The sequence below is a fragment of the Crinia signifera genome, chromosome 1, assembly GCF_055691185.1.
Source record: "Crinia signifera chromosome 1, ASM5569118v1, whole genome shotgun sequence".
NCBI classification, from domain to species: domain Eukaryota; kingdom Metazoa; phylum Chordata; class Amphibia; order Anura; family Myobatrachidae; genus Crinia; species Crinia signifera.
The window spans coordinates 481,144,011-481,171,947 of NC_139217.1; the positions used below are offsets into that span (position 1 = coordinate 481,144,011).

The window sequence follows — 27,937 nt, forward strand, 5'->3', positions numbered from 1 at the left end:
GTAACATGTAACAGAGCATGGTGTACTCCTGTAGGGGTCATGTTGGGAGGTATGTACATGTAACATGTAACAGAGCATGGTGTACTCCTGTAGGGGTCATGTTGGGAGGTATGTACATGTAACATGTAACAGAGCATGGTGTCCTCCTGTAGGTGTCATGTTGGGAGGAATGTACATGTAACAGAGCATGGTGTACTCCTGTAGGTGTCATGATGGGAGGTATGTACATGTAACATGTAACAGAGCATGGTGTACTCCTGTAGGTGTCATGTTAGGAGGAATGTACATGTAACAGAGCATGGTGTCCTCCTGTAGGTGTCATGTTGGGAGGAATGTACATGTAACATGTAACAGAGCATGGTGTCCTCCTGTAGTGGTCATGTTGGGAGGAATGTACATGTAACATGTAACAGAGCATGGTGTCCTCCTGTAGGGGTCATGTTGGGAGGTATGTACATGTAACAGAGCATGGTGTCCTCCTGTAGGTGTCATGTTGGGAGGAATGTACATGTAACAGAGCATGGTGTTCTCCTGTAGGTGTCATGTTGGGAGGTATGTACATGTAACATGTAACAGAGCATGGTGTCCTCCTGTAGGTGTCATGTTGGGAGGAATGTACATGTAACAGAGCATGGTGTACTCTTGTAGGTGTCATGTTGGGAGGAATGTACATGTAACATGTATATAACATGTAACAGATGAGATGCTGTCACTGTCACCCACAGATGAGGACACAGCACCTGAATGACTCTCCTCCCAGCCAATCAGGAGCCCACTCCATGTAATCCCTCCCCCGTGACATCACCCAGCTGGTGCAGAAGGGGGGCGGGGGGCTGGAGGGAGACATTCTACAACAATGAGGCTGAGGCTGCAGGGAGGAGGCTCCGGGTACCTGGCACAGACTCTGGTGGTGGCAGCAGCCTGCCTGGCTGGTGAGAGGGGTCTCAGCATCTCTGGTACAGGGGAGGGGGTCCCAGCATCTCTGGTACAGGGGAGGGGGTCCCAGCATCACTGGTACAGGGGAGGGGGTCCCAGCATCTCTGGTACAGGGGAGGGGGTCCCAGCATCACTGGTACAGGGGAGGGGGTCCCAGCATCTCTGGTACAGGGGAGGGGGTCCCAGCATCACTGGTACAGGGGAGGGGGTCCCAGCATCTCTGGTACAGGGGAGGGAGTCCCAGCATCACTGGTACAGGGGAGGGGGTCCCAGCATCACTGGTACAGGGGAGGGGGTCACAGCATCACTGGTACAGGGGAGGGGGTCCCAGCATCTCTGGTACAGGGGAGGGGGTCCCAGCATCTCTGGTACAGGGGAGGGGGTACCAGCATCACTGGTACAGGGGAGGGGGTCACAGCATCACTGGTACAGGGGAGGGGGTCCCAGCATCACTGGTACAGGGGAGGGGGTCCCAGCATCACTGGTACAGGGGAGGGGGTCCCAGCATCATTGGTACAGGGGAGGGGGTCTCAGCATCACTGGTACAGGGGAGGGGGTCCCAGCATCACTGGTACAGGGGAGGGGGTCCCAGCATCTCTGGTACAGGGGAGGGGGTCCCAGCATCACTGGTACAGGGGAGGGGGTCCCGGCATCTCTGGTACAGGGGAGGGGGTCCCCGGCATCACTGGTACAGGGGAGGGGGCCCCCAGCATCACTGGTACAGGGGAGGGGGTCCCCAGCATCACTGGTACAGGGGAGGGGGTCCCCAGCATCACTGGTACAGGGGAGGGGGTCCCCAGCATCACTGGTACAGGGGAGGGGGTCCCAGGCATCTCTGGTACAGGGGAGGGGGCCCCGGCATCTCTGGTATAGGGGAGGGGGTCCCGGCATCACTGGTACAGGGGAGGGGGTCCCCAGCATCTCTGGTACAGGGGAGGGGGTCCCCAGCATCTCTGGTACAGGGGAGGGGGTTCCGGCATCTCTGGTACTAAGGGGAGGGGGTCCCGGCATCTCTGGTACTAAGGGGAGGGGGTCCCGGCGTCACTGGTACTAAGGGGAGGGGGTCCCGGCGTCACTGGTACTAAAGGGAGGGGGTCCCGACGTCACTGGTACAGGGGAAGGGGTCCCCGCATCACTGGTACAGGGAGGGGGTCCCCGCATCTATGGTATAGGGGAGGGGGTCCCCAACATCAGAGGTATAGGGGAGGGGGTCCCGTCATCATTGGTACAGGGGGGTGTCCTATCAGTATTATAAGGAAACAGGCCGGGGGGGGGGGGGAGGGGTCCTATCAGTATTATAGGGAGACAGGCTGGCGGGGAGAGGTCCTATCAGTATTATAGGGAGACAGGCCGGGGGAGGGTCCTATCAGTATTATAGGGAGACAGGCCGGGGGAGGGGTCCTATCGGTATTATAGGGAGACAGGCCGGGGGAGGGGTCCTATCAGTATTATAGGGAGACAGGCCAGGGGAGGGGTCCTTTCAGTATTATAGGGAGACAGGCCGGGGGAGGGGTCCTATCAGTATTATAGGGAGACAGGCCGGGGGGAGGGGTTCTATCGGTATTATAGGGAGACAGGCCGGGGAGGGTCCTATCAGTATTATAGGGAGACGGGCCGGGGGAGGGTCCTATCAGTATTATAGGGAGACAGGCCGGGGAGGGTCCTATCAGTATTATAGGGAGACGGGCCGGGGCAGGGTCCTATCAGTATTATAGGGAGACGGGCCGGGGGAGGGTCCTATCAGTATTATAGGGAGACGGGCCGGGGGGGGGGGGGAGGGGTCCTATCAGTATTATAGGGAGACGGGCCGGGGGAGGGTCCTATCAGTATTATAGGGAAACGGGCCGGGGAGGGTCCTATCAGTATTATAGGGAGACGGGCCGGGGGAGGGTCCTATCAGTATTATAGGGAGACGGGCCGGGGGGGGGGGGGGAGGGGTCCTATCAGTATTATAGGGAGACGGGCCGGGGGAGGGTCCTATCAGTATTATAGGGAGACGGGCCGGGGAGGGTCCTATCAGTATTATAGGGAGACGGGCCGGGGGAGGGTCCTATCAGTATTATAGGGAGACGGGCCGGGGGAGGGTCCTATCAGTATTACAGGGAGACAGGCCGGGGGAGGGGTCCTATCAGTATTATAGGGAGACAGGCCGGGGGGAGGGGTCCTATCAGTATTATAGGGAGACAGGCCGGGGGGGGGGGAGGGGTCCTAAGAGCTACACAGGTGCTGCAATCAGTCAGCGATGCTCAGAGCTACACAGGTGCTGCAATCAGTCAGCGACGCTCAGAGCTACATAGGTGCGGCAATCAGTCAGCAATGCTCCGAGATACACAGGTGCTGTAATTAGTCAGCGATGCTCAGAGCTACACATGTGCTGAAATCAGTCAGCGATGCTCAGAGATACACAGGTGCTGCAATTAGTTAGGGATGTTCTGAGATACACAGGTGCTGCAATCAGTAAGTGATGCTCAGAGCTGCACAGGTGCTGCAATCAGTCAGTGATGCTCAGAGCTGCACAGGTGCTGAAATCAGTCAGCGATGCTCAGAGCTACACAGGTGCTGCAATCAGTCAGCGATGCTCAGAGCTACACAGGTGCTGCAATCAGTCAGCGATGCTCAGAGCTACACAGGTGCTGCAATCAGTCAGCGATGCTCCGAGATACACAGGTGCTGTAATTAGTCAGCTATGCTCCGAGATACACAGGTGCTGCAATCAGTCAGCGATGCTCAGTGCTACACAGGTGCTGCAATCAGTCAGTGATGCTCCGAGATACAAAGGTGCTGCAATCAGTCAGCGAATCTCCGAGATACACAGGTGCTGCAATCAGTCAGCGATGCTCAGAGCTACACAGGTGCTGCAATCAGTCAGCGATGCTCAGAGCTACACAGGTGCTGCAATCAGTCAGTGATGCTCAGAGATACACAGGTGCTGCAATCAGTCAGTGATGCTCAGAGATACACAGGTGCTGAAATCAGTCTGTGATGCTCAGAGATACACAGGTGCTGCAATCAGTCCGTGATGCTCAGAGATACACAGGTGCTGAAATCAGTCAGCGATGCTCAGAGCTACACAGGTGCTGCAATCAGTCAGCGATGCTCAGAGCTACACAGGTGCTGCAATCAGTCAGTGATGCTCAGAGATACACAGGTGCTGCAATCAGTCAGTGATGCTCAGAGCTGCACAGGTGCTGCAATCAGTCAGTGATGCTCAGAGCTGCACAGGTGCTGAAATCAGTCAGCGATGCTCCGAGCTACACAGGTGCTGAAATCAGTCAGCGATGCTCAGAGATACACAGGTGCTGCAATCAGTCAGCGATGCTCAGAGCTACACAGGTGCTGCAATCAGTCAGTGATGCTCAGAGATACACAGCTGCTGCAATCAGTCAGTGATGCTCAGAGCTGCACAGGTGCTGCAATCAGTCAGCGATGCTCAGAGCTGCACAGGTGCTGAAATCAGTCAGTGATGCTCAGAGATACACAGGTGCTGCAATCAGTCAGCGATGCTCAGAGCTACACAGGTGCTGCAATCAGTCAGCGATGCTCAGAGCTACACAGGTGCTGCAATCAGTCAGTGATGCTCAGAGATACACAGCTGCTGCAATCAGTCAGTGATGCTCAGAGATACACAGGTGCTGCAATCAGTCAGCGATGCTCAGAGCTACACAGCTGCTGCAATCAGTCAGTGATGCTCAGAGATACACAGGTGCTGCAATCAGTCAGTGATGCTCAGAGATACACAGGTGCTGAAATCAGTCAGCGATGCTCAGAGATACACAGGACTGATTGACAGCATGGAGCAGTAAGATCTAAGCTTAACTTAACAGAGCAATATCATGAGACAGGTAAAATAGAATGACCACATCTGTGACAGGCCCGAGGACATAGTCCCTGGCCTCTGAGCAGATCCTCGGTGATGGCTGTGGATGGGTGTGACAGGCCCGAGGACATAGTCCCTGGCCTCTGAGCAGATCCTCGGTGATGGCTGTGGATGGGTGTGACAGGCCCGAGGACATAGTCCCTGGCCTCTGAGCAGATCCTTGGTGATGGCTGTGGATGGGTGTGACAGGCCCCGAGGACATAGTCCCTGGGCTCTGAGCAGAACCTCGGTGATGCCTGTGGATGGGTGTGACAGGCCCCGAGGACATAGTCCCTGGCCTCTGAGCAGAACCTCGGTGATGCCTGTGGATGGGTGTGACAGGCCCGAGGACATAGTCCCTGGCCTCTGAGCAGATCCTCGGTGAGGCCTGTGGATGGGTGTGTCAGGCCCGAGGACATAGTCCCTGGCCTCTGAGCAGATCCTCGGTGATGTCTGTGGATGGGTGTGTCAGGCCCGAGGACATAGTCCCTGGCCTCTGAGCAGATCCTCTGTGATGTCTGTGGATGGGTGTGACAGGCCCGAGGACATAGTCCCTGGTCTCTGAGCAGATCCTCGGTGATGCCTGTGGATGGGTGTGACAGGCCCCGAGGACAAAGTCCCTGGTCTCTGAGCAGATCCTCGGTGATGCCTGTGGATGGGTGTGACAGGCCCCGAGGACATAGTCCCTGGCTTCTGAGCAGATCCTCGGTTATGCCTGTGGATGGGTGTGTCAGGCCCGAGAACATAGTCCCTGGCCTCTGAGCAGATCCTCGGTGATGCCTGTGGATGGGTGTGACAGGCCCCGAGGACATAGTCCCTGGTCTCTGAGCAGATCCTCGGTGATGCCTGTGGATGGGTGTGACAGGCCCCGAGGACATAGTCCCTGGCCTCTGAGCAGATCCTCGGTGATGTCTGTGGATGGGTGTGACAGGCCCCGAGGACATAGTCCCTGGTCTCTGAGCAGATCCTCGGTGATGCCTGTGGATGGGTGTGACAGGCCCCGAGGACATAGTCCCTGGCTTCTGAGCAGATCCTCGGTGATGGCTGTGGATGGGTGTGTCAGGCCCGAGGACATAGTCCCTGGCCTCTGAGCAGATCCTCGGTGATGCCTGTGGATGGGTGTGTCAGGCCCGAGGACATAGTCCCTGGCCTCTGAGCAGATCCTCGGTGATGCCTGTGGATGGGTGTGACAGGCCCGAGGACATAGTCCCTGGCCTCTGAGCAGATCCTCTGTGATGTCTGTGGATGGGTGTGACAGTGGATGGGTGTGACAGGCCCCGATTACATAGTCCCTGGCCTCTGAGCAGATCCCCGGTGATGGCTGTGGATGGGTGTGACAGGCCCGAGGACATAGTCCCTGGCCTCTGAGCAGATCCCCGGTGATGGCTGTGAATGGGTGTGACAGGCCCGAGGACATAGTCCCTGGACTCTGAGCAGATCCCCGGTGATGGCTGTGGATGGGTGTGACAGGCCCCGAGGACATAGTCCCTGGTCTCTGAGCAGATCCTCTGTGATGCCTGTGGATGGGAGTGACAGGCCAGAGGACATAGTCCCTGGTCTCTGAGCAGATCCTCGGTGATGTCTGTGAATGGGTGTGACAAGCCCGAGGACATAGTCCCTGGCCTCTGAGCAGAACCTCGGTGATGTCTGTGGATGGGTGTGACAGTCCCCGAGGACATAGTCCCTGGCCTCTGAGCAGATCCTCGGTGATGCCTGTGGATGTGCGTGACAGGCCCGAGGACATAGTCCCTGGTCTCTGAGCAGATCCTCTGTGATGCCTGTGGATGGGAGTGAAAGGCCCCGAGGACATAGTCCCTGGCCTCTGAGCAGATCCCCGGTGATGGCTGTGAATGGGTGTGACAGGCCCGAGGACATAGTCCCTGGACTCTGAGCAGATCCCCGGTGATGGCTGTGGATGGGTGTGACAGGCCCCGAGGACATAGTCCCTGGCCTCTGAGCAGATCCTCGGTGATGCCTGTGGATGTGCGTGACAGGCCCGAGGACATAGTCCCTGGTCTCTGAGCAGATCCTCTGTGATGCCTGTGGATGGGAGTGACAGGCCAGAGGATATAGTCCCTGGCCTCTGAGCAGAACCTCGGTGATGTCTGTGGATGGGTGTGACAGTCCCCGAGGACATAGTCCCTGGCCTCTGAGCAGATCCTCGGTGATGCCTGTGGATGTGCGTGACAGGCCCGAGGACATAGTCCCTGGTCTCTGAGCAGATCCTCTGTGATGCCTGTGGATGGGAGTGACAGGCCCCGAGGACATAGTCCCTGGCCTCTGAGCAGATCCTCGGTGATGTCTGTGGATGGGTGTGACAGTCCCCGAGGACATAGTCCCTGGCCTCTGAGCAGATCCTCGGTGATGGCTGTGGATGGGTGTGACAGGCCCGAGGACATAGTCCCTGGCCTCTGAGCAGATCCTCGGTGATGTCTGTGAATGGGTGTGACAGGCCCGAGGACATAGTCCCTGGCCTCTGAGCAGATCCTCGGTGATGCCTGTGGATGGGTGTGACAGGCCCAAGGACGTAGTCCCTGGCCTCTGAGCAGATCCTCAGTGATGTCTGTGGATGGGTGTGACAGGCCCGAGGACATAGTCCCTGGTCTCTGAGCAGATCCTCGGTGATGCCTGTGGATGGGTGTGACAGGCCCCGAGGACATAGTCCCTGGTCTCTGAGCAGATCCTCGGTGATGCCTGTGGATGGGTGTGACAGGCCCCGAGGACATAGTCCCTGGCTTCTGAGCAGATCCTCGGTTATGCCTGTGGATGGGTGTGTCAGGCCCGAGAACATAGTCCCTGGCCTCTGAGCAGATCCTCGGTGATGCCTGTGGATGGGTGTGACAGGCCCCGAGGACATAGTCCCTGGTCTCTGAGCAGATCCTCGGTGATGCCTGTGGATGGGTGTGACAGGCCCCGAGGACATAGTCCCTGGCCTCTGAGCAGATCCTTGGTGATGTCTGTGGATGGGTGTGACAGGCCCCGAGGACATAGTCCCTGGTCTCTGAGCAGATCCTCGGTGATGCCTGTGGATGGGTGTGACAGGCCCGAGGACATAGTCCCTGGCTTCTGAGCAGATCCTCGGTGATGTCTGTGGATGGGTGTGTCAGGCCCGAGGACATAGTCCCTGGCCTCTGAGCAGATCCTCGGTGATGCCTGTGGATGGGTGTGTCAGGCCCGAGGACATAGTCCCTGGCCTCTGAGCAGATCCTCGGTGATGTCTGTGGATGGGTGTGTCAGGCCCGAGGACATAGTCCCTGGCCTCTGAGCAGATCCTCGGTGATGCCTGTGGATGGGTGTGACAGGCCCGAGGACATAGTCCCTGGCCTCTGAGCAGATCCTCGGTGATGCCTGTGGATGGGTGTGACAGGCCCGAGGACATAGTCCCTGGCCTCTGAGCAGATCCTCTGTGATGTCTGTGGATGGGTGTGACAGGCCCGAGGACATAGTCCCTGGTCTCTGAGCAGATCCTCGGTGATGCCTGTGGATGGGTGTGACAGGCCCGAGGACATAGTCCCTGGCCTCTGAGCAGATCCTCGGTGATGCCTGTGGATGGGTGTGACAGGCCCGAGGACATAGTCCCTGGCCTCTGAGCAGATCCTCTGTGATGTCTGTGGATGGGTGTGACAGTGGATGGGTGTGACAGGCCCCGAGGACATAGTCCCTGGCCTCTGAGCAGATCCTCTGTGATGTCTGTGGATGGGTGTGACAGGCCCGAGGACATAGTCCCTGGTCTCTGAGCAGATCCTCGGTGATGCCTGTGGATGGGTGTGACAGGCCCCAAGGACATAGTCCCTGGCCTCTGAGCAGATCCCCGGTGATGGCTGTGGATGGGTGTGACAGGCCCGAGGACATAGTCCCTGGCCTCTGAGCAGATCCCCGGTGATGGCTGTGAATGGGTGTGACAGGCCCGAGGACATAGTCCCTGGACTCTGAGCAGATCCCCGGTGATGGCTGTGGATGGGTGTGACAGGCCCCGAGGACATAGTCCCTGGTCTCTGAGCAGATCCTCTGTGATGCCTGTGGATGGGAGTGACAGGCCAGAGGACATAGTCCCTGGTCTCTGAGCAGATCCTCGGTGATGTCTGTGAATGGGTGTGACAAGCCCGAGGACATAGTCCCTGGCCTCTGAGCAGAACCTCGGTGATGTCTGTGGATGGGTGTGACAGTCCCCGAGGATATAGTCCCTGGCCTCTGAGCAGAACCTCGGTGATGTCTGTGGATGGGTGTGACAGTCCCCGAGGACATAGTCCCTGGCCTCTGAGCAGATCCTCGGTGATGCCTGTGGATGTGCGTGACAGGCCCGAGGACATAGTCCCTGGTCTCTGAGCAGATCCTCTGTGATGCCTGTGGATGGGAGTGACAGGCCCCGAGGACATAGTCCCTGGCCTCTGAGCAGATCCTCGGTGATGTCTGTGGATGGGTGTGACAGTCCCCGAGGACATAGTCCCTGGCCTCTGAGCAGATCCTCGGTGATGGCTGTGGATGGGTGTGACAGGCCCGAGGACATAGTCCCTGGCCTCTGAGCAGATCCTCGGTGATGTCTGTGAATGGGTGTGACAGGCCCGAGGACATAGTCCCTGGCCTCTGAGCAGATCCTCGGTGATGTCTGTGGATGTTTGTGACAGGCCCAAGGACGTAGTCCCTGGCCTCTGAGCAGATCCTCAGTGATGTCTGTGGATGGGTGTGACAGGCCCGAGGACATAGTCCCTGGCCTCTGAGCAGATCCTCAGTGATGCCTGTGGATGGGTGTGACAGGCCCAAGGACATAGTCCCTGGTCTCTGAGCAGATACACGATGATGGGTGCCCTCAGAGGGCTTTAATGATGGGTTCATGGACTGTGATGATTTGGTTGGCTCATGGGTGACCATGATATAAAGTTCAGTTTCGATGTCCTGATGTAAAGTCATGCATCTGTGTATGATTGTGCCTCTATAGGGAGGATCTTGGTGGATCAGGTAGGCCAATAACCGTAGAGTTAATAAGATCTCTTGAACCACTTTGTGAGATATTTATTTACAGCAAACCATCCTGCAGTACAGACACCCGAGAAAAGACACCAAATCGTCAGCCCGAGTGCTAGGGATTTATTATTATTATTAGGGACTTCTTATATCAGTGCTGGAGAGTGGACGGGACATGGCTGGAGGCCGATGTAGGAGGATATTGGGTATACACCCTCTGAGTTTGCCTTCTGAGCCATTTATTTCATTTTTATGTTCTGCTTAGTGATATAAATGGATTGATACGAGGGAGGCGGATGCAGGACAGACGTAGAATACATCGCTCTTTATGTCAATGTGTCGGCAGCCATTTTGTTGCTGAGGAATGTGTGAGATCACTGAGGAAGGACCTCAGGAGTGGCTCAGACCACAAGATGGCAGCCCCCACTGTCAGTGATCCACCAGTCTTGCTGTAATGGGATATACTTTGAAGCTGAGGCCAGCAGTAATGATAGGTTGGGCGGGCATGCAGAACACTGGTGCTCACATGGGTGCCCCATAGTGTGGTCTGGGCTCCAGCAGATAGAACGGGCACATTCTACGGAATAATCTTCTGGGATCTACTCTGTGTGATCTGGTGACCTTGTTTCTTCACAGATGGTCTATTTGTTACGGATTATTTCACTCGGACCCCGCGGAAGCTGAATCCGTTCCGATCGGTGGGCAGTGTTGAACTTTTCCACTTTCGCATCCCCGAGGACACCGTCATTGCTGTATGGAACCTGATTACCTTCAAGGAACAGGGGGGCACCTTTGGTGACAACTGCCCAGATCGCAGCGTAACAGTGTATGTATTATATACTATCGCCCACCCTGAGGTCACCTCACACTCAGGTCAGGATAGGGCTGTAGGGGCTGCTAATAGTAGTGCAGCCCTAGTACATAGGTGTCTCCGTGTATGTATCATATACTATCACCCATCCTGAGGTCACCTCACACTCAGGTCAGGATAGGGCAGTAGGGGCTGCTAATAGTAGTGCAGCCCTAGTACATGGGTGTCTCCATGTATGTATTATATACTATCGCCCACCCTGAGGTCACCTCACACTCAGGTCAGGATAGAGCTGTAGGGGCTGCTAATAGTAGTGCAGCCCTAGTACATAGGTGTCTCCGTGTATGTATCATATACTGTCGCCCATCCTGAGGTAACCTCACACTCAGGTCAGGATAGGGCTGTAGGGGCTGCTAATAGTAGTGCAGCCCTAGTACATAGGTGTCTCCATGTATGTATCATATACTATCGCCCACCCTGAGGTCACCTCACAGTCAGGTCAGGATAGGACTGTAGGGGCTGCTAATAGTAGTGCCGCCCTAGTACATAGGTGTCTCCATGTATGTATCATATACTATCGCCCACCCTGAGGTCACCTCACACTCAGGTCAGGATAGGGCTGTAGGGGCTGCTAATAGTAGTGCAGCCCTAGTACATAGGTGTCTCCATGTATGTATCATATACTATCGCCCACCCTGAGGTCACCTCACACTCAGGTCAGGATAGGGCAGTAGGGGCTGCTAATAGTAGTGCCGCCCTAGTACATAGGTGTCTGCATGTATGTATCATATACTATCGCCCACCCTGAGGTCACCTCGCACTCAGGTCAGGATAGAGCTGTAGGGGCTGCTAAAAGTAGTGCCGCCCTAGTACATAAGTGTCTCCATGTATGTATCCTGTACTATAGCCCACCCTGAGGTCACCTCGCACTCGGTTCAGGATAAGGCTGTAGGGGCTGCTAATAGTAGTGCAGCCCTAGTACATAGGTGTCTCCGTGTATGTATCCTATACTATCGCCCACCCTGAGGTCACCTCACACTCAGGTCAGGATAAGGCAGTAGGGGCTGCTAATAGTAGTGCCGCCCTAGTACATAGGTGTCTCCATGTATGTATCATATACTATCGCCCACCCTGAGGTCACCTCACACTCAGGTCAGGATAGGGCAGTAGGGGCTGCTAATAGTAGTGCAGCCCTAGTACATAGGTGTATCCGTGTATGTATCATATACTATCGCCCACCCTGAGGTCACCTCACACTCAGGTCAGGATAGGGCTGTAGGGGCTGCTAATAGTAGTGCCGCCCTAGTACATAGGTGTCTCCGTGTATGTATCATATACTATCGCCCACCCTGAGGTCACCTCACACTCAGGTCAGGATAGGGCTGTAGGGGCTGCTAATAGTAGTGCCACCCTAGTACATAGGTGTCTCCGTGTATGTATCATATACTATCGCCCACCCTTAGGTCACCTCACACTCAGGTCAGGATAGGGCAGTAGGGGCTGCTAATAGTAGTGCAGCCCTAGTACATAGGTGTCTCCGTGTATGTATCATATATTATCGCCCACCCTAAGGTCACCTCACACTCAGGTCAGGATAGGGCTGTAGGGGCTGCTAATAGTAGTGCCGCCCTAGTACATAGGTGTCTCCATGTATGTATCATATACTATCGCCCACCCTGAGGTCACCTCACACTCAGGTCAGGATAGGACTGTAGGGGCTGCTAATAGTAGTGCCGCCCTAGTACATAGGTGTCTCCGTGTATGCATCATATACTATCGCCCACCCTGAGGTCACCTCACACTCAGGTCAGGATAGGGCTGTAGGGGCTGCTAATAGTAGTGCCGCCCTAGTACATAGGTGTCTCCATGTATGTATCATATACTATCGCCCATCCTGAGGTCACCTCACACTCAGGTCAGGATAGGGCTGTAGGGGCTGCTAATAGTAGTGCCGCCCTAGTACATAGGTGTCTCCGTGTATGTATCATATACTATCGCCCATCCTGAGGTCACCTCACACTCAGGTCAGGATAGGGCAGTAGGGGCTGCTAATAGTAGTGCCGCCCTAGTACATAGGTGTCTCCATGTATGTATCATATACTATCGCCCACCCTGAGGTCACCTCACACTCAGGTCAGGATAGGGCAGTAGGGGCTGCTAATAGTAGTGCCGCCCTAGTACATAGGTGTCTCCATGTATGTATCCTATACTATCGCCCATCCTGAGGTCACCTCACACTCAGGTCAGGATAGTGCAGTAGGGGCTGCTAATAGTAGTGCAGCCCTAGTACATAGGTGTCTCCGTGTATGTATCCTATACTATCGCCCACCCTGAGGTCACCTCACACTCAGGTCAGGATAGGGCTGTAGGGGCTGCTAATAGTAGTGCAGCCCTAGTACATAGGTGTCTCCGTGTATGTATCATATACTATCGCCCATCCTGAGGTCACCTCACACTCAGGTCAGGATAGGGCTGTAGGGGCTGCTAATAGTAGTGCCGCCCTAGTACATAGGTGTCTCCGTGTATGTATCATATACTATCGCCCACCCTGAGGTCACCTCACACTCAGGTCAGGATAGGGCTGCAGGGGCTGCTAATAGTAGTGCCGCCCTAGTACATAGGTGTCTCCGTGTATGTATCATATACTATCGCCCATCCTGAGGTCACCTCACACTCAGGTCAGGATAGGGCAGTAGGGGCTGCTAATAGTAGTGCAGCCCTAGTACATAGGTGTCTCCATGTATGTATCATATACTATCGCCCACCCTGAGGTCACCTCACACTCAGGTCAGGATAGGGCAGTAGGGGCTGCTAATAGTAGTGCCGCCCTAGTACATAGGTGTCTCCGTGTATGTATCATATACTATCGCCCATCCTGAGGTCACCTCACACTCAGGTCAGGATAGGGCAGTAGGGGCTGCTAATAGTAGTGCCGCCGTAGAACATAGGTGTCTCCAGGTATGTATCATATACTATCGCCCACCCTGAGGTAACCTCACACTCAGGTCAGGATAGGGCTGTAGGGGCTGCTAATAGTAGTGCAGCCCTAGTACATAGGTGTCTCCATGTATGTATCATATACTATCGCCCACCCTGAGGTCACCTCGCACTCAGGTCAGGATAGGGCAGTAGGGGCTGCTAATAGTAGTGCCGCCCTAGTACATAGGTGTCTCCGTGTATGTATCATATACTATCGCCCACCCTGAGGTCACCTCACACTCAGGTCAGGATAGGGCAGTAGGGGCTGCTAATAGTAGTGCCGCCCTAATACATGGGTGTCTCCATGTATGTATCATATACTATCGCCCACCCTGAGGTCACCTCACACTCAGGTCAGGATAGGGCTGTAGGGGCTGCTAATAGTAGTGCCGCCCTAGTACATAGGTGTCTCCGTGTATGTATCATATACTATCGCCCACCCTGAGGTCACCTCACACTCAGGTCAGGATAGGGCTGTAGGGGCTGCTAATAGTAGTGCAGCCCTAGTACATAGGTGTCTCCGTGTATGTATCATATACTATCGCCCATCCGGAGGTCACCTCACACTCAGGTCAGGATAGGACTGTAGGGGCTGCTAATAGTAGTGCCGCCCTAGTACATAGGTGTCTCCGTGTATGTATCATATACTATCACCCACCCTGAGGTCACCTCACACTCAGGTCAGGATAGGGCTGTAGAGGCTGCTAATAGTAGTGCCGCCCTAGTACATAGGTGTCTCCATGTATGTATCATATACTATCGCCCATCCTGAGGTCACCTCACACTCAGGTCAGGATAGGGCAGTAGGGGCTGCTAATAGTAGTGCCGCCCTAGTACATAGGTGTCTCCGTGTATGTATCATATACTATCGCCCACCCTGAGGTCACCTCACACTCAGGTCAGGATAGGGCTGTAGGGGCTGCTAATAGTAGTGCAGCCCTAGTACATGGGTGTCTCCGTGTATGTATCATATACTATCGCCCATCCTGAGGTCACCTCACACTCAGGTCAGGATAGGGCAGTAGGGGCTGCTAATAGTAGTGCAGCCCTAGTACATAAGTGTCTCCATGTATGTATCATATACTATCGCCCATCCTGAGGTCACCTCACACTCAGGTCAGGATAGGGCAGTAGGGGCTGCTAATAGTAGTGCCGCCCTAGTACATAGGTGTCTCCATGTATGTATCATATACTATCGCCCATCCTGAGTTCACCTCACACTCAGGTCAGGATAGGGCTGTAGAGGCTGCTAATAGTAGTGCCGCCCTAGTACATGGGTGTCTCCGTGTATGTATCCTATACTATCGCCCATCCTGAGGTCACCTCACACTCAGGTCAGGATAGGGCTGTAGGGGCTGCTAATAGTAGTGCCGCCCTAGTACATAAGTGTCTCCATGTATGTATCCTATTCTATCGCCCACCCTGAGGTCACCTCACACTCAGGTCAGGATAGGGCTGTAGGGGCTGCTAATAGTAGTGCCGCCCTAGTACATAGGTGTCTTCATGTATGTATCCTATACTATCGCCCACCCTGAGGTCACCTCACACTCAGGTCAGGATAGGGCAGTAGGGGCTGCTAATAGTAGTGACGCCCTAGTACATAGGTGTCTCCGTGTATGTATCATATACTATCGCCCACCCTGAGGTCACCTCACACTCAGGTCAGGATAGGACTGTAGGGGCTGCTAATAGTAGTGCCGTCCTAGTACATAGGTGTCTCCATGTATGTATCATATACTATCGCCCACCCTGAGGTCACCTCACACTCAGGTCAGGATAGGGCTGAAGGGGCTGCTAATAGTAGTGCCGCCCTAGTACATAGGTGTCTCCATGTATGTATCATATACTATCGCCCATCCTGAGGTCACCTCACACTCAGATCAGGATAGGGCTGTAGAGGCTGCTAATAGTAGTGCCGCCCTAGTACATAGGTGTCTCCGTGTATGTATCCTATACTATCGCCCACCCTGAGGTCACCTCACACTCAGGTCAGGATATGGCTGTAGGGGCTGCTAATAGTAGTGCAGCCCTAGTACATAGGTGTCTCCATGTATGTATCATATACTATCGCCCACCCTGAGGTCACCTCACACTCAGGTCAGGATATGGCTGTAGGGGCTGCTAATAGTAGTGCAGCCCTAGTACATAGGTGTCTCCGTGTATGTATCATATACTATCGCCCACCCTGAGGTCACCTCACACTCAGGTCAGGATAGGGCTGAAGGGGCTGCTAATAGTAGTGCCGCCCTAGTACATAGGTGTCTCCGTGTATGTATCCTATACTATCGCCCATCCTGAGGTCACCTCACACTCAGGTCAGGATAGGGCTGTAGGGGCTGCTAATAGTAGTGCAGCCCTAGTACATAGGTGTCTCCGTGTATGTATCATATACTATCGCCCAACCTGAGGTCACCTCACACTCAGGTCAGGATAGGGCTGTAGGGGCTGCTAATAGTAGTGCAGCCCTAGTACATAGGTGTCTCCGTGTATGTATCATATACTATCGCCCATCCTGAGGTCACCTCACACTCAGGTCAGGATAGGGCTGTAGGGGCTGCTAATAGTAGTGCCGCCCTAGTACATAGGTGTCTCCATGTATGTATCCTATACTATCGCCCACCCTGAGGTCACCTCACAGTCAGGTCAGGATAGGGCTGTAGGGGCTGCTAATAGTAGTGCCGCCCTAGTACATAGGTGTCTCCGTGTATGTATCATATACTATCGCCCATCCTGAGGTCACCTCACACTCAGGTCAGGATAGGGCTGTAGGGGCTGCTAATAGTAGTGCCGCCCTAGTACATAGGTGTCTCCGTGTATGTATCATATACTATCGCCCACCCTGAGGTCACCTCACACTCAGGTCAGGATAGGGCAGTAGGGGCTGCTAATAGTAGTGCCGCCCTAGTACATAGGTGTCTCCATGTATGTATCATATACTATCGCCCACCCTGAGGTCACCTCACACTCAGGTCAGGATAGGGCAGTAGGGGCTGCTAATAATAGTGCCGCCCTAGTACATAGGTGTCTCCGTGTATGTATCATATACTATCGCCCATCCTGAGGTCACCTCACACTCAGGTCAGGATAGGGCAGTAGGGGCTGCTAATAGTAGTGCCGCCCTAGTACATAGGTGTCTCCGTGTATGTATCATATACTATCGCCCACCCTGAAGTCACCTCACACTCAGGTCAGGATAGGGCAGTAGGGGCTGCTAATAGTAGTGACGCCCTAGTACATAGGTGTCTCCGTGTATGTATCATATACTATCGCCCATCCTGAGGTCACCTCACACTCAGGTCAGGATAGGGCAGTAGGGGCTGCTAATAGTAGTGCTGCCCCAGTACATAGGTGTCTCCATGTATGTATCCTATACTATCGCCCACCCTGAGGTCACCTCACACTCAGGTCAGGATAGGGCTGTAGGGGCTGCTAATAGTAGTGCCGCCCTAGTACATAGGTGTCTCCGTGTATGTATTATATACTATCGCCCACCCTGAGGTCACCTCACACTCAGGCCAGGATAGGGCTGTAGGGGCTGCTAATAGTAGTGCCGCCCTAGTACATAGGTGTCTCCATGTGTGTATCATATACTATCGCCCACCCTGAGGTCACCTCACACTCAGGTCAGGATATGGCTGTAGGGGCTGCTAATAGTAGTGCCGCCCTAGTACATAGGTGTCTCCATGTATGTATCATATACTATCGCCCACCCTGAGGTCACCTCACACTCAGGTCAGGATAGGGCAGTAGGGGCTGCTAATAGTAGTGCCGCCCTAGTACATAGGTGTCTCCGTGTCTGTATCATATACTATCGCCCATCCTGAGGTCACCTCACACTCAGGTCAGGATAGGGCTGTAGGGGCTGCTAATAGTAGTGCCGCCCTAGTACATGGGTGTCTCCGTGTATGTATCCTATACTATCGCCCATCCTGAGGTCACCTCACACTCAGGTCAGGATAGGGCTGTAGGGGCTGCTAATAGTAGTTCCCCCCTAGTACATAGGTGTCTCCATGTATGTATCATATACTATCGCCCATCCTGAGGTCACCTCACACTCAGGTCAGGATAGGGCTGTAGGGGCTGCTAATAGTAGTGCCGCCCTAGTACATAGGTGTCTTCATGTATGTATCCTATACTATCGCCCACCCTGAGGTCACCTCACACTCAGGTCAGGATAGGGCTGTAGGGGCTGCTAATAGTAGTGCCGCCCTAGTACATAGGTGTCTCCGTGTATGTATCATATACTATCACCCATCCTGAGGTTACCTCACACTCAGGTCAGGATAGGGCTGTAGGGGCTGCTAATAGTAGTGCCGCCCTAGTACATAGGTGTCTCCATGTATGTATCATATACTATCGCCCATCCTGAGGTCACCTCACACTCAGGTCAGGATAGGGCTGTAGGGGCTGCTAATAGTAGTGCCGCTCTAGTACATAGGTGTCTCCGTGTATGTATCATATACTATCGCCCATCCTGAGGTCACCTCACACTCAGGTCAGGATAGGGCTGTAGGGGCTGCTAATAGTAGTGCCGCCCTAGTACATAGGTGTCTCCATGTATGTATCATATACTATCGCCCATCCTGAGGTCACCTCACACTCAGGTCAGGATAGGGCTGTAGGGGCTGCTAATAGTAGTGCCGCCCTAGTACATAGGTGTCTCCATGTATGTATCATATACTATCGCCCATCCTGAGGTCACCTCACACTCAGGTCAGGATAGGGCAGTAGGGGCTGCTAATAGTAGTGCCGCCCTAGTACATAGGTGTCTCCATGTATGTATCATATACTATCGCCCACCCTGAGGTCACCTCACACTCAGGTCAGGATAGGGCAGTAGGGGCTGCTAATAGTAGTGCAGCCCTAGTACATAGGTGTCTCCGTGTATGTATCATATACTATCGCCCACCCTGAGGTCACCTCACACTCAGGTCAGGATAGGGCAGTAGGGGCAGCTAATAGTAGTGCAGCCCTTGTACATAATTGTCTCCGTGTATGTATCATATACTATCGCCCATCCTGAGGTCACCTCACACTCAGGTCAGGATAGGGCAGTAGGGGCTGCTAATAGTAGTGCCGCCCTAGTACATAGGTGTCTCCATGTATGTATCCTATACTATCGCCCACCCTGAGGTCACCTCACACTCAGGTCAGGATAGGGCAGTAGGGGCTGCTAATAGTAGTGCCGCCCTAGTACATAGGTGTCTCCGTGTATGTATCATATACTATCGCCCACCCTGAGGTCACCTCACACTCAGGTCAGGATAGGGCAGTAGGGGCTGCTAATAGTAGTGACGCCCTAGTACATAGGTGTCTCCATGTATGTATCATATACTAACGCCCACCCTGAGGTCACCTCACACTCAGGTCAGGATAGGGCAGTAGGGGCTGCTAATAGTAGTGCAGCCCTAGTTCATAGGTGTCTCCGTGTATGTATCATATACTATCGCCCATCCTGAGGTCACCTCACACTCAGGTCAGGATAGGGCGGTAGGGGCTGCTAATAGTAGTGACGCCCTACTACATAGGTGTCTCCATGTATGTATCATATACTATCGCCCACCCTGAGGTCACCTCACACTCAGGTCAGGATAGGGCTGTAGGGGCTGCTAATAGTAGTGCCGCCCTAGTACATAGGTGTCTCCATGTATGTATCATATACTATCGCCCACCCTGAGGTCACCTCACACTCAGCTCAGGATAGGGCTGTAGGGGCTGCTAATAGTAGTGCAGCCCTAGTACATGGGTGTCTCCGTGTATGTATCATATACTATCGCCCATCCTGAGGTCACCTCACACTCAGGTCAGGATAGGGCAGTAGGGGCTGCTAATAGTAGTGCAGCCCTAGTACATAGGTGTCTCTATGTATGTATCCTATACTATCGCCCATCCTGAGGTCACCTCACACTCAGGTCAGGATAGGGCAGTAGGGGCTGCTAATAGTAGTGCAGCCCTAGTACATAAGTGTCTCCATGTTTGTATCATATACTATCGCCCATCCTGAGGTCACCTCACACTCAGGTCAGGATAGGGCAGTAGGGGCTGCTAATAGTAGTGCCGCCCTAGTACATAGGTGTCTCCATGTATGTATCATATACTATCGCCCATCCTGAGTTCACCTCACACTCAGGTCAGGATAGGGCTGTAGAGGCTGCTAATAGTAGTGCCGCCCTAGTACATGGGTGTCTCCGTGTATGTATCCTATACTATCGCCCATCCTGAGGTCACCTCACACTCAGGTCAGGATAGGGCTGTAGGGGCTGCTAATAGTAGTGCCGCCCTAGTACATAAGTGTCTCCATGTATGTATCCTATACTATCGCCCACACTGAGGTCACCTCACACTCAGGTCAGGATAGGGCTGTAGGGGCTGCTAATAGTAGTGCCGCCCTAGTACATAGGTGTCTCCGTGTATGTATCCTATACTATCGCCCACCCTGAGGTCACCTCACACTCAGGTCAGGATAGGACAGTAGGGGCTGCTAATAGTAGTGCCGCCCTAGTACATAGGTGTCTCCGTGTATGTATCATATACTATCGCCCATCCTGAAGTCACCTCACACTCAGTTCAGGATAGGGCAGTAGGGGCTGCTAATAGTAGTGCAGCCCTAGTACATAGGTGTCTCAGTGTATGTATCATATACTATCGCCCATCCTGAGGTCACCTCACACTCAGGTCAGGATAGGGCAGTAGGGGCTGCTAATAGTAGTGCAGCCCTAGTACATAGGTGTCTCCGTGTATGTATCATATACTATCGCCCACCCTGAGGTCACCTCACACTCAGGTCAGGATAGGGCAGTAGGGGCTGCTAATAGTAGTGCCGCCCTAGTACATAGATGTCTCCGTGTATGTATCATATACTATCGCCCACCCTGAGGTCACCTCACACTCAGGTCAGGATAGGGCTGTAGGGGCTGCTAATAGTAGTGCAGCCCTAGTACATAGGTGTCTCCGTGTATGTATCATATACTATCGCCCACCCTGAGGTCACCTCACACTCAGGTCAGGATAGGGCAGTAGGGGCAGCTAATAGTAGTGCAGCCCTAGTACATAAGTGTCTCCGTGTATGTATCATATACTATCGCCCATCCTGAGGTCACCTCACACTCAGGTCAGGATAGGGCAGTAGGGGCTGCTAATAGTAGTGCCGCCCTAGTACATAGGTGTCTCCGTGTATGTATCATATACTATCACCCACCCTGAGGTCACCTCACACTCAGGTCAGGATAGGGCAGTAGGGGCTGCTAATAGTAGTGCAGCCCTAGTACATAGGTGTCTCCGTGTATGTATCATATACTATCGCCCACCCTGAGGTCACCTCACACTCAGGTCAGGATAGGGCAGTAGGGGCTGCTAATAGTAGTGACGCCCTAGTACATAGGTGTCTCCATGTATGTATCATATACTATCGCCCACCCTGAGGTCACCTCACACTCAGGTCAGGATAGGGCAGTAGGGGCTGCTAATAGTAGTGCAGCCCTAGTACATAGGTGTCTCCGTGTATGTATCATATACTATCGCCCACCCTGAGGTCACCTCACACTCAGGTCAGGATAGGGCTGTAGGGGCTGCTAATATTAGTGCAGCCCTAGTACATAGGTGTCTCCGTGTATGTATCATATACTATCGCCCATCCTGAGGTCACCTCACACTCAGGTCAGGATAGGGCAGTAGGGGCTGCTAATAGTAGTGCCGCCCTAGTACATAGGTGTCTCCGTGTATGTATCATATACTATCGCCCACCCTGAGGTCACCTCACACTCAGGTCAGGATAGGGCAGTAGGGGCTGCTAATAGTAGTGCAGCCCTAGTACATAGGTGTCTCCGTGTATGTATCATATACTATCGCCCACCCTGAGGTCACCTCACACTCAGGTCAGGATAGGGCAGTAGGGGCTGCTAATAGTAGTGCAGCCCTAGTACATAGGTGTCTCCGTGTATGTATCATATACTATCGCCCATCCTGAGGTCACCTCACACTCAGGTCAGGATAGGGCAGTAGGGGCTGCTAATAGTAGTGCAGCCCTAGTACATAGGTGTCTCCGTGTATGTATCATATACTATCGCCCACCCTGAGGTCACCTCACACTCAGGTCAGGATAGGGCAGTAGGGGCTGCTAATAGTAGTGCAGCCCTAGTACATAGGTGTCTCCATGTATGTATCCTATACTATCGCCCACCCTGAGGTCACCTCACACTCAGGTCAGGATAGGGCGGTAGGGGCTGCTAATAGTAGTGCAGCCCTAGTACATAGGTGTCTCAGTGTATGTATTATATACTATCGCCCATCCTGAGGTCACCTCACACTCAGGTCAGGATAGGGCGGTAGGGGCTGCTAATAGTAGTGACGCCCTACTACATAGGTGTCTCCGTGTATGTATCATATACTATCGCCCACCCTGAGGTCACCTCACACTCAGGTCAGGATAGGGCTGTAGGGGCTGCTAATAGTAGTGCAGCCCTAGTACATAGGTGTCTCCATGTATGTATCCTATACTATCGCCCACCCTGAGGTCACCTCACACTCAGGTCAGGATAGGGCGGTAGGGGCTGCTAATAGTAGTGCAGCCCTAGTACATAGGTGTCTCCGTGTATGTATCATATACTATCGCCCATCCTGAGGTCACCTCACACTCAGGTCAGGATAGGGCGGTAGGGGCTGCTAATAGTAGTGACGCCCTACTACATAGGTGTCTCCGTGTATGTATCATATACTATCGCCCACCCTGAGGTCACCTCACACTCAGGTCAGGATAGGGCTGTAGGGGCTGCTAATAGTAGTGCCGCCCTAGTACATAGGTGTCTCCGTGTATGTATCATATACTATCGCCCACCCTGAGGTCACCTCACACTCAGGTCAGGATAGGGCTGTAGAGGCTGCTAATAGTAGTGCCGCCCTAGTACATAGGTGTCTCCGTGTATGTATCATATACTATCGCCCATCCTGAGGTCACCTCACACTCAGGTCAGGATAGGGCAGTAGGGGCTGCTAATAGTAGTGCCGCCCTAGTACATAGGTGTCTCCGTGTATGTATCATATACTATCGCCCACCCTGAGGTCACCTCACACTCAGGTCAGGATAGGGCTGTAGGGGCTGCTAATAGTAGTGCAGCCCTAGTACATGGGTGTCTCCGTGTATGTATCATATACTATCGCCCATCCTGAGGTCACCTCACACTCAGGTCAGGATAGGGCAGTAGGGGCTGCTAATAGTAGTGCAGCCCTAGTACATAGGTGTCTCTATGTATGTATCCTATACTATCGCCCATCCTGAGGTCACCTCACACTCAGGTCAGGATAGGGCAGTAGGGGCTGCTAATAGTAGTGCAGCCCTAGTACATAAGTGTCTCCATGTATGTATCATATACTATCGCCCATCCTGAGGTCACCTCACACTCAGGTCAGGATAGGGCAGTAGGGGCTGCTAATAGTAGTGCCGCCCTAGTACATAGGTGTCTCCATGTATGTATCCTATACTATCGCCCATCCTGAGGTCACCTCACACTCAGGTCAGGATAGGGCAGTAGGGGCTGCTAATAGTAGTGCAGCCCTAGTACATAAGTGTCTCCATGTATGTATCATATACTATCGCCCATCCTGAGGTCACCTCACACTCAGGTCAGGATAGGGCAGTAGGGGCTGCTAATAGTAGTGCAGCCCTAGTACATAGGTGTCTCCATGTATGTATCATATACTATCGCCCATCCTGAGTTCACCTCACACTCAGGTCAGGATAGGGCTGTAGAGGCTGCTAATAGTAGTGCCGCCCTAGTACATAGGTGTCTCCGTGTATGTATCATATACTATCACCCACCCTGAGGTCACCTCACAGTCAGGTCAGGATAGGGCGGTAGGGGCTGCTAATAGTAGTGCCGCCCTAGTACATGGGTGTCTCCGTGTATGTATCCTATACTATCGCCCATCCTGAGGTCACCTCACACTCAGGTCAGGATAGGGCTGTAGGGGCTGCTAATAGTAGTGCCGCCCTAGTACATAAGTGTCTCCATGTATGTATCCTATACTATCGCCCACCCTGAGGTCACCTCACACTCAGGTCAGGATAGGGCTGTAGGGGCTGCTAATAGTAGTGCCGCCCTAGTACATAGGTGTCTCCATGTATGTATCCTATACTATCGCCCACCCTGAGGTCACCTCACACTCAGGTCAGGATAGGGCAGTAGGGGCTGCTAATAGTAGTGACGCCCTAGTACATAGGTGTCTCCGTGTATGTATCATATACTATCGCCCACCCTGAGGTCACCTCACACTCAGGTCAGGATAGGGCAGTAGGGGCTGCTAATAGTAGTGCCGCCCTAGTACATAGGTGTCTCCGTGTATGTATCATATACTATCGCCCATCCTGAGGTCACCTCACACTCAGGTCAGGATAGAGCTGTAGAGGCTGCTAATAGTAGTGCAGCCCTAGTACATAGGTGTCTCCGTGTATGTATCATATACTATCGCCCATCCTGAGGTCACCTCACACTCAGGTCAGGATAGGGCAGTAGGGGCTGCTAATAGTAGTGCCGCCCTAGTACATAGGTGTCTCCGTGTATGTATCATATACTATCGCCCACCCTGAGGTCACCTCACACTCAGGTCAGGATAGGGCAGTAGGGGCTGCTAATAGTAGTGACGCCCTAGTACATAGGTGTCTCTATGTATGTATCCTATACTATCGCCCATCCTGAGGTCACCTCACACTCAGGTCAGGATAGGGCAGTAGGGGCTGCTAATAGTAGTGCAGCCCTAGTACATAAGTGTCTCCATGTATGTATCATATACTATCGCCCATCCTGAGGTCACCTCACACTCAGGTCAGGATAGGGCAGTAGGGGCTGCTAATAGTAGTGCAGCCCTAGTACATAGGTGTCTCCATGTATGTATCCTATACTATCGCCCACCCTGAGGTCACCTCACACTCAGGTCAGGATAGGGCAGTAGGGGCTGCTAATAGTAGTGCAGCCCTAGTACATAGGTGTCTCCATGTATGTATCATATACTATCGCCCATCCTGAGTTCACCTCACACTCAGGTCAGGATAGGGCAGTAGGGGCTGCTAATAGTAGTGCAGCCCTAGTACATAGGTGTCTCCATGTATGTATCCTATACTATCGCCCATCCTGAGGTCACCTCACACTCAGGTCAGGATAGGGCAGTAAGGGCTGCTAATAGTAGTGCAGCCCTAGTACATAGGTGTCTCCATGTATGTATCATATACTATCGCCCATCCTGAGTTCACCTCACACTCAGGTCAGGATAGGGCAGTAGGGGCTGCTAATAGTAGTGCAGCCCTAGTACATAGGTGTCTCCATGTATGTATCCTATACTATCGCCCACCCTGAGGTCACCTCACACTCAGGTCAGGATAGGGCAGTAGGGGCTGCTAATAGTAGTGCAGCCCTAGTACATAGGTGTCTCCATGTATGTATCATATACTATCGCCCATCCTGAGTTCACCTCACACTCAGGTCAGGATAGGGCAGTAGGGGCTGCTAATAGTAGTGCCGCCCTAGTACATAGGTGTCTCCATGTATGTATCCTATACTATCGCCCATCCTGAGGTCACCTCACACTCAGGTCAGGATAGGGCAGTAAGGGCTGCTAATAGTAGTGCAGCCCTAGTACATAGGTGTCTCCATGTATGTATCATATACTATCGCCCATCCTGAGTTCACCTCACACTCAGGTCAGGATAGGGCAGTAAGGGCTGCTAATAGTAGTGCAGCCCTAGTACATAGGTGTCTCCATGTATGTATCATATACTATCGCCCATCCTGAGGTCACCTCACACTCAGGTCAGGATAGGGCTGTAGGGGCTGCTAATAGTAGTGCCGCCCTAGTACATAGGTGTCTCCATGTATGTATCCTATACTATCGCCCATCCTGAGGTCACCTCACACTCAGGTCAGGATAGGGCAGTAAGGGCTGCTAATAGTAGTGCAGCCCTAGTACATAGGTGTCTCCATGTATGTATCATATACTATCGCCCATCCTGAGTTCACCTCACACTCAGGTCAGGATAGGGCAGTAAGGGCTGCTAATAGTAGTGCAGCCCTAGTACATAGGTGTCTCCGTGTATGTATCATATACTATCGCCCATCCTGAGGTCACCTCACACTCAGGTCAGGATAGGGCCGTAGGGGCTGCTAATAGTAGTGCAGCCCTAGTACATAGGTGTCTCCATGTATGTATCCTATACTATCGCCCATCCTGAGGTCACCTCACACTCAGGTCAGGATAGGGCAGTAGGGGCTGCTAATAGTAGTGCCGCCCTAGTACATAGGTGTCTCCATGTATGTATCCTATACTATCGCCCGTCCTGAGGTCACCTCACACTCAGGTCAGGATAGGGCTGTAGAGGCTGCTAATAGTAGTGCCGCCCTAGTACATAGGTGTCTCCGTGTATGTATCATATACTATCGCCCATCCTGAGGTCACCTCACACTCAGGTCAGGATAGGGCGGTAGGGGCTGCTAATAGTAGTGCCGCCCTAGTACATGGGTGTCTCCGTGTATGTATCCTATACTATCGCCCATCCTGAGATCACCTCACACTCAGGTCAGGATAGGGCTGTAGGGGCTGCTAATAGTAGTGCCGCCCTAGTACATAAGTGTCTCCATGTGTGTATCCTATACTATCGCCCACCCTGAGGTCACCTCACACTCAGGTCAGGATAGGGCTGTAGGGGCTGCTAATAGTAGTGCCGCCCTAGTACATAGGTGTCTCCATGTATGTATCCTATACTATCGCCCACCCTGAGGTCACCTCACACTCAGGTCAGGATAGGGCAGTAGGGGCTGCTAATAGTAGTGACGCCCTAGTACATAGGTGTCTCCGTGTATGTATCATATACTATCGCCCACCCTGAGGTCACCTCACACTCAGGTCAGGTTAGGACTGTAGGGGCTGCTAATAGTAGTGCCGTCCTAGTACATAGGTGTCTCCGTGTATGTATCATATACTATCGCCCACCCTGAGGTCACCTCACACTCAGGTCAGGATAGGGCTGTAGGGGCTGCTAATAGTAGTGCAGCCCTAGTACATAGGTGTCTCCATGTATGTATCATATACTATCGCCCACCCTGAGGTCACCTCACACTCAGGTCAGGATAGGGCTGTAGGGGCTGCTAATAGTAGTGCCGCCCTAGTACATAGGTGTCTCAGTGTATGTATCATATACTATCGCCCATCCTGAGGTCACCTCACACTCAGGTCAGGATAGGGCTGAAGGGGCTGCTAATAGTAGTGCCGCCCTAGTACATAAGTGTCTCCGTGTATGTATCATATACTATTGCCCATCCTGAGGTCACCTCACACTCAGGTCAGGATAGGGCTGTAGAGACTGCTAATAGTAGTGCCGCCCTAGTACATAGGTGTCTCCGTGTATGTATCCTATACTATCGCCCACCCTGAGGTCACCTCACACTCAGGTCAGGATAGGGCTGTAGGGGCTGCTAATAGTAGTGCAGCCCTAGTACATAGGTGTCTCCGCGTATGTATCCTATACTATCGCCCATCCTGAGGTCACCTCACACTCAGGTCAGGATAGGGCTGTAGGGGCTGCTAATAGTAGTGCAGCCCTAGTACATAGGTGTCTCCGTGTATGTATCATATACTATCGCCCATCCTGAGGTCACCTCACACTCAGGTCAGGATAGGGCTGTAGGGGCTGCTAATAGTAGTGCAGCCCTAGTACATAGGTGTCTCCGTGTATGTATCATATACTATCGCCCATCCTGAGGTCACCTCACACTCAGGTCAGGATAGGGCTGTAGGGGCTGCTAATAGTAGTGCCGCCCTAGTACATAGGTGTCTCCATGTATGTATCCTATTCTATCGCCCACCCTGAGGTCACCTCACAGTCAGGTCAGGATAGGGCTGTAGGGGCTGCTAATAGTAGTGCCGCCCTAGTACATAGGTGTCTCCGTGTATGTATCATATACTATCGCCCACCCTGAGGTTACCTCACACTCAGGTCAGGATAGGGCTGTAGGGGCTGCTAATAGTAGTGCCGCCCTAGTACATAGGTGTCTCCGTGTATGTATCATATACTATCGCCCACCCTGAGGTCACCTCACACTCAGGTCAGGATAGGGCGGTAGGGGCTGCTAATAGTAGTGCCGCCCTAGTACATAGGTGTCTCCGTGTATGTATCATATACTATCGCCCACCCTGAGGTCACCTCACACTCAGGTCAGGATAGGGCTGTAGGGGCTGCTAATAGTAGTGCAGCCCTAGTACATAGGTGTCTCCGTGTATGTATCCTATACTATCGCCCACCCTGAGGTCACCTCACACTCAGGTCAGGATAGGGCAGTAGGGGCTGCTAATAGTAGTGCCGCCCTAGTACATAGGTGTCTCCGTGTATGTATCATATACTATCGCCCATC

At 53.2% G+C, this 27,937-nt stretch overlaps 1 protein-coding gene across 1 annotated transcript in view; it reads left to right on the forward strand.

The window, feature by feature from the left end:
• Positions 1-780: 780 nt before the first annotated feature.
• The window catches only part of TMEM8B (transmembrane protein 8B), a 182,750-nt gene continuing 155,593 nt past the window's right edge, over positions 781-27,937 (forward strand). The window contains exons 1-2 of the mRNA XM_083155505.1: positions 781-932; positions 10,391-10,580. Coding sequence (XP_083011631.1) covers positions 857-932; positions 10,391-10,580 — 266 coding nt within the window. The 5' untranslated portion in view covers positions 781-856. The remainder of the gene's footprint in view (positions 933-10,390; positions 10,581-27,937) is intronic.